At 40.0% G+C, this 8,023-nt stretch overlaps 1 protein-coding gene across 1 annotated transcript; it reads left to right on the top strand.

The window, feature by feature from the left end:
* The first annotated feature begins 1,685 nt into the window (after positions 1–1,685).
* LOC117664413 (CARD- and ANK-domain containing inflammasome adapter protein-like) lies at positions 1,686–4,432 on the top strand. Its single transcript, XM_034415304.3, has one exon. The coding sequence runs from the start codon at positions 1,862–1,864 to the stop codon at positions 4,112–4,114; it is 2,253 nt and encodes a 750-aa protein (XP_034271195.2). The 5' UTR covers positions 1,686–1,861; the 3' UTR covers positions 4,115–4,432.
* Positions 4,433–8,023: the final 3,591 nt, after the last annotated feature.

The raw sequence follows: 8,023 nt of genomic DNA, 5'->3' as shown, positions 1-8,023 counted from the left end.
GTTTGTGGATTTACGCTGCTTCCTAGACAAATAATAGGGACCTGCCAGTGATGAAATCATTGCTGCCATGGTCAGTGGAGGTGATGGCTCGAAGATGCTGTAGCATCTTTCTGTATGATTGATGTACAGGAAGTCCCTGGATCCGTTCCTAAGTCTGTCTTTAATTCGATTTTGTATGATGTAAGTAAGTCAGAACTCATGAACTGTCTGCCTATTACTAAAAATGGTGGATGGCATTCTCCTTCCTTGAGCTGATGAACCGCTGAGGACACCAATGTTTTCATGAACTGCTGGAAACAGGTTGTTTATTAAAAACGCAAGACTTCAGTGGTTCTTGAAACCATTGTGCGGGTTCAGTGATTCATTGGTTCGAGGATGGGGAATGCCATTCACCATTTTTAGTAATAGGCAGCCTGTTCATAAGAACAAGTTGCCCGTAAGTCAGATGTTCTTAACCCAGGAACTGACAGTACAGGAAATATTGTTAATGGAATGTCCTAAGTAGAAATAATAACAGTAATAGAGTTGGAAGGGACCTTGAAGGTCATCTAGTCCAACCCCCTGCTAACACAGGAGACCTGTACTAGGGATTCGAACTGCCGAACTGCCGACCTTTCTAAATGACAAGCTCAGTGCCTTAACCATTGAGCCACCTAGTCAGGTCACGTAGTCAGTTTTTCAGTTCTCTGTGGGTGCAAATCCTCATCAAGATAGTTCTAAGTGTATACAATGCTGGGTAAAGAATTTCTGACATTTCTACATTGTTAGAAGAAGCTGAGCACATACAGGTGCTATATATAGCTGTAGCAGTTATTCTACTATTGTAGCATCACGTTCAATCTATCTTCTTTCCTCCTGTAATTACTGATAGGATTGTTTTAACCTGCTATTTATCAGAGGCCATCATTATAATACTCGCAAATCATTTTAATCAAAAATGCCTACATTGTTAAATTAGTCTGTATTCTAAACTTGAAATTTAAATTTCCCCAAATGATATGTTCTTTATTAAATGTATTATGTGTATTTTACTTTTTTGGCTGTTCACCGCCCTGAGTCCTTCGGGAGTAGGGCGGTATATAAATTTAATTATAAATATAAATAAATATAAAATAAAATAAAATGTGCAAAAAATATTTACACACACACACACACACACACACACAGAGAGAGAGAGAGAGAGAGAGAGAGAGAGAGAGAGAGAGAGAGAGAGAGAGAGAGAGAGAGAGGGAAATATATATATATACAGAGAGAGATAGAGAGATGCTATTTATCGTCGTAACTTTAATAACCCGAAAACATTTCTGGCTAAAAAAAATTCTACTTGGCTTACGTTCGTTAGTAATATAGCAATGCATTTCTTGAACCCAGCATGAAAGCCTTTGTTTAATTAACTCAGTGCTTACTATTTTATTTCATCGTTACAAAAAGTCCAGTTTCATAGCAACAGTAAACAGCCTGCTGGTTACAGTAGTTACTGACATATTGACAGATGGCTCTTATGGCAAATAATGAAAAATATTTCTATTCCATCAAGCGCTTAGATACAAATTCTGAGAGACAGATTTTTCTTACAGCGTTATTGGTCTACTGGAATACTTTTTAATTGGACTGTATTTTGGTTTTTGTGGGTTTTTCTTTTACATTTGTCAACTTTGTTATTGAGCAACAGAAAAAAAGAATCAATGGCACTGAACAGTGAAAGGTGAAGAGTTTATATTTTTTGCAGGAAGGAAAGTCTGTTCTTGATTTTTCCAGCTGAGCCACCGCAATATTTGTTGGCATAAACCTCAATGAGCTACAATTACAGTAAATGCTGAACTTCAAAAGATTCAGTGTATGGTAGTCATCTAAAGACAGAATGTATTCTAGCTTATTCACAAATCCATATGCCACAGAAGTACTGAAAATGAAAAAGAACGAACTTGTGGAAGGTATAAAAAACCCCGATCACCTTCTGGACTGCCTGATAGAAAAAGGTATCCTTACCTCTGAGAAAAGAATGATTTTATCCTACTATAGAACACGGATGGCAAAGAACTCCCGCATTTTGGATATCTTGGCTTCTCAAGGTGAGCGAGCTTGCAGACTGTTTTTTTATCCCTGCTTGAAAGAGGTAGAGCCCCATTTATATAGCAGTATAAGGAATTATGTGAGCGATGTGAATGAGAAAATTGGAGATGCTAGGAGACAACTGATAGGCTATCTCCTTGAAAAAGATAAAGGATCGATTCAAAAGGCTAAGACTTCACATCAAGGGAAAAAAGATAGCCCTAGATCTATTAAACCAAAAAAGATGGTTTATAATAAACCTAAATCAAAATCCACTTTGGCAGCAAGACAGTCTCTAGACAATGTTCCTACGGTCTTTGATTTGGTGAAGAAAGGAATTCTTTCCGATCTGGAAAAAGCCTTAAACCCGAGTAATGTGAATGCAACAAACTCTGCAAATGAGACTCTCTTACACATTGCCGCAGCTCATGGGCACCCTGAAATAATTGACTATTTAATCAGCAAAGGTGCCAAACTGGAGGTCAAGGATAACAAAGGAAGAACCCCACTGCACAGAGCTGCTGAGAAAGGTCACGATAAAGCAGTGAATAAGCTGCTCCAAGCTGGGGCCAACATGTACAGTTTGGATCAAGAAGGCAAAACCCCCCTTCACTTGGCCAACCGGAACCAGCACACGCATGTCCTAAAGAACATCTTAAAAGAAGAGGCGAGACGGCACAGGAATCAGCACAACTTCCTGCACATGGCTGCTCTCAAGGATGATAGTGACTTGGTTCAAGTCCTTTTGAAAAATGGTGCTTTGGTCAATGCCAGGGATGAGAGAGGCCAGACAGCCTTGAGCTATGCTGTATCTCAGGGACATGAGAAGACTGTCAAGGTATTGTTGGAAGGTGGAGCCAAAGTGGATTCCAGCATAATTGAGGCGGCCTTTAATAGCAACAACCCATCGCTCTTCAAATTATTACTGGAATATGCCAGAGGATTATCATCTGAATCCATGGTATCAGCCCTGTTTAAAGCCATAGGAAAAGATCTGCATGGCATTGTGGCAGCCCTAATTGAAAGAGGGACTGACATTAATGCTCATAATGAAGAGCAGTACACACCATTGCTTGTGGCATGTAAAACGGGCAAGATTAAGTCAGCCAAAGTTCTTATTGAGAAGGGGGCCAACTTGAAGGACAAGGCCCCTAACTTAAGTAGCCCCTTACACCTAGTGGTTGAAGCTGGGGCCTTTTCCATTGCGCAGATGCTTCTGCAGAAGGGAATAGATCCTAACATCACAGCTCAAGGAAATCAAACGCCCCTCCACGTTGCTGCAATATACAACAGAGGAGCGTTAGTTGACCTACTAATTGAAGGAGGAGCTAAAATTGATGCGGTCACCACAGACCTGTTCACGTCATTACACGTGGCAAGTGATAAAGGTCACATTGATGTGGCTCTGAAGCTGTTGCAACATAAAGCTAATGTCAACCTCAAGAATAAGCGATCAAAGACACCTCTTCATCTTGCAGCTGAAATGGGGAATCCTGCGATGGTGGAGCTGCTTCTGAATTTCAAGGCCAATCCAAATGCAACGGATAAAGAGAAAAAGAGTCCACTTCATTTTGCAACTTTGGGAGGCCATTTTTATGCAGTGAAAGCCCTGTTAGCTAAAAAGTCTAGGGTTGCAAGCAAAGACATGGATGGCTGCACACCAATGCATTATGCAGCTATCAGTGGGAATATGGAGGTATTAAAAGAACTTTTGATGGCAGGCGATAATAAAAATATCAATGACAAAAATATTTGGAGAAAGACACTATTGCATCTTGCAGCAGAACATGGACACAGCAATCTGATAGATTTTTTGTTGAGCAACGGCTCAGCTATTAATGCCTTGGACAACAATAAAGATACCCCATTGCACTGTGCTTGCAAAGCTGGTCATTTTGATTCTGTAAGAGCACTGCTCAACTGGTCTGCAGGAGATAAAGCAAATCTGCAGGCTACTAATAGCTTAAAGAAGACCCCACTGCAAGTAGCAGAATCCAGTGTCACTGAGCACCAAGCTCAAATTGTTAATCTTTTGAAAAAGAAAATGTTACTGATAAGGTAGATTTGCAAAGAGGGATTATAGACATACCTTCTACATTTAATTTAGGAGATCCAGTGAAAGATCTAATTAATGCATATAGGTTGCCCCAACCTGATGTCCTCCAGATGTTTAGGCTCATAGATTATACTTACCAGAGTACTACATCTTTTCAGTCAATCAGTAGTTGGTTTTTCCCTGCAGGAATGAAGCATTCCTGTTTTATCTTTAACTGGCTCTTTTAAGAAAAAAACAATTAAATATACTAAATATAGGTGGCAGTGGAAGGAAGATTGTAAATTTGATCTGGGGAGCAACCTTATAAAACCCTTCTGACCTATTTATTTGCACAATCTGACTCACAACTCCAGACACAGTTAAAATGATGTTAAAGATACACATCTTTCTAGAATAGCAACTGTGTTCTAAGCAGATTACATTAAAAAATACTAAAATTGTTCTCTATAATACTTACGTGTAGCATACTATAGACAGAAGTTGCCTTCTGTAGGGCAGTTAGAGGCAACTTGTTTTGTGACAGTAGTAACAAACCTGCAAAAATGCTATGCTGTAGAAATTTAAGACATTTTCTTCCTTCTAGCTTGTGTTCTTCTTCAGCAAGGCTTGGTTTTACTCCCTTCTTGCTTATGGTTTTGATCTAGCTCTAACATTATTGCCATTGTTAATTTCATTTCTCTTGATTTATATGCACTGACCCATTTTATTTCTGTTAATATGTCCTTGTTGTTTTTGAATGGACAAATAACTGCTTCAGGGATCCAATTTTCAGAGAGGTGAAAGTGAGGTTATTGGCTTTAGTATAAATAAATAAGACTGCTTACACTACTAGAGCTTGTAACTACCCTATATTCAGCAATGAAATATAGATATTACCTGGCTGTATTCCTATCAAATGTGTTGATGTTAGCACCAAGTATAGCATAAGATAAAGTTTTATTACTAAACATATTAACACATAAATGGATATGATCCAAAGTAAATCTGGAAGCTAGGTACCACATTACTGTATTAGATCAATACTCTTTTGTTTAGAATCCAGAAAGCGTAACGGAATGCGTTTGATAATTTAAACACAAAGCATTGCCATGCATTTTATATAATGGAAACATTATTATATTCGGTGTTTTGAAACTGGTTCTTAATAAAGCCAAATTCTACTGATGGTGCCTCCTACTCCCTCTGTATTGTAATTTATTACACATATCACTCCAGATGGCCCCCGACCTCCGCACCTTCCACGCCGACCTAAAGACATGGCTCTTTCAGCAACTTCCCTGATCTGCCGTGGATTTTAATTTGGGGATTTGGGGATTTTAATTGGTTTTAATATTATTTAATTTTTATCTATTGTCGGGTTGTTTTATTGTTGTGAGCCGCCCCGAGTTCTACGGGAGAAGGGCAGCATATAAATCTGACAAATAAAAAATATCAGCGGTGAAATGTAAAATTTGTTACTATCGGTTCTGTGGGCATGGCTTGGTGGGGGGTGGGGTGGGGTGGGGTAATATGACTGAGTGGGCGTAGCCAACTTTTTTTTTTTTTTACTTTTAAAAACATTTTTTCTACAACCTCTTCGGCCGAAGAGTTGTAGAACAAATGCTTTTAAAAATTAAAAAAAAGCCTCTGATGATTGTGTGTCTCAGCTGGGCAATGTGGGGGGGAGGGATTTTTGCTACCGGTTCTCCGAACCACCCGCCTCCATTGCTACCGGATCAGGTGATCCGGTCTGAACTGGGAGCATTTCACTCCTGACACATATGTGTAATACACACTCTTATCGTTGACAAACTCGGGAAGTTTTACATCAGGTTTTCAGGCAATTGAAGAAATATTACTTAATTTCTCTTTTCTTTAGGACAAGAATGCCTCTTATTTTACACCCTAACTTGGAATGATTTATATGGAAATAAAACCCTGTACAGGTACCATATTTTTTGGAGTATAAGACGCACCAGACGCACCTATCTTTTTTGGTGAGGAAAAGAAGAAAAAGAAATCTCCCTCTGCCTCTGAGCAATTTTGCCTTGTTGCAGCAAACAGCAAACAGCCTGCTTTACTTTCAGTTTTGTTTTCAGCATAGCTTGATTAGCCCAAGGGGAAAAAAAAGTCTGCTCTAGCAATTTACCTCTTTGCAGCAAGCAGCAGAGCCCTGCGCAAAACAGCTGAGAGCAAATCAGCTGAGAGTTGGGAGGCCAATCCAATCAACTTGTGCTAATTAGCCTGTGCTGAAGCTGAAAGGAGCTGTTTTTTCTTGCTGTTTGCTTGCAAGGAGGCAACTGCTGCGAGGCAGAGGCCAAAGGGTGGGGGCCAGTGGGTGGGCGGGGCTACATTCGGTGTATAAGTCCCACCTAAATTTTCACCCCCTTTTTGGGGGGGGGGAAAGTTGCATCTTATACTCTGAAAAATACGGTAGTCCTCGACTTACAACAGTGAGCGTTTTCCGCAGTGACAAGAATGACTTATGATTTTTTTTTCACACTTGCAACCATTGCAGCATCCCCAATGTCATGTGAAATAAATTCAGACACTTGGCAATCGATTCATATTTATGACCACTGCAGTATCCTGGGGTCATGTGATCATCTTTTGCTACCTTCTGACAAGCAAAGTCAATGTGGAAGTCAGAATCACCTAACAACCGTGTTAACTTAACAGCTGTAGTGATTCACTGAACAACTGTGGCAAGAAAGGTTGTAAAATGGAGCAAAATTCATTTAACAACTGTCTCACTTAGCAATTTAAATTTTGGGCTCAATTGTGGCCGCAGGTCAAGAACTACCTGTATATTCTTCTAAGTAATTTTCAGAAGACTGCTGGTAGAAATCTTCAACTGTGGGATCCTTGGTGTTCTCTGAGCTTGATTGTTTTCTTGTAGACATTTCATTACCAAACTAGATAACATCATCAGTGTTAGTAGGGAGTGAGGCTTGCTCTCATTTTATATTCTAGTGGCTTGCCCTGTCAGCGTAGGTGGGAGTGGTCTTGGTGGTTCCTTGACTAGACTGTTGCTTACTGTTAGCTTGTTTGATAGTTCTTTCACCGGGGCATTGTTTGCTTCTTGGTTGTTGGTTAATCTTGATTTTAATCACTGCTCATCTGAGTATTGATTACTGGTGAGGAGGTGTTTTGGTCTTTTTGTTTCCTTTTTGGCTTTTTGATTGTGTCTTTTGAATAGTATGTAGATGTTGTTTACTGCATATCTACATGCTGTTGATGGCCAATTTGTTCGAGTGGCAGACTTCCAGGAATTCTCTAGTGTTTTTGGACGTGGCCACTTCAACGCAGGTGCTGTAGCTCTGTACTATGATAGTCTCTGAGCCTTTAATGAAACATATTACCAGCCTAAACTCTTATTCATTTAAAGCACAAATTCTTAGTTCAGGATACAGTACTTCAGAACTTTGGTTATAGCTACATGTGAGTGCTTTAGCTTAATAGAACAATTTCATGCATATGATTGACTGTTGCAGATTTACCAACACTTTAAAAAGCTTTTCAAATACAACAGAGCATATTTGTTACTATAATCTTGCTTGTAAGTACTTTCACTAAGGTTAATGGAACTAATTATCCTTCCAATTGATCTTCATAATATGCTGGCCCTGCTAAGTATGGTAAAGAGATTGAAAAGTCCCTTTAATTCGCTGCCTCCAATGCTTTTTAGCTGCCTGCCAGTCACTAAACTGCACAGGCAAAGGTGAGTGGAAATTTAATGGGCTATGGGCAGTGATGGCTAACCTTTTTCTGGACTGAGTGCCCGAAGCGTGTGTGCGCATGCGTGCGCGAATGCGCACATGCACGCCCGAACCCCCAAAATGCAATGTATGCGCGGCCACCTGCATGCACCCCCCCACATGCATGTACGGTCTTCTGCATGGGCCCTGCCCCCCGCACATGTGCACATGGGACCCT

Source organism: Pantherophis guttatus, chromosome 3 (assembly GCF_059756535.1).
Source record: "Pantherophis guttatus breed Tessera chromosome 3, ASM5975653v1, whole genome shotgun sequence".
Taxonomy (NCBI): Eukaryota; Metazoa; Chordata; class Lepidosauria; order Squamata; family Colubridae; genus Pantherophis; species Pantherophis guttatus.
Note: the sequence above shows the minus strand (reverse complement) of the source record. Positions and strands in the feature narration are given on the sequence as shown.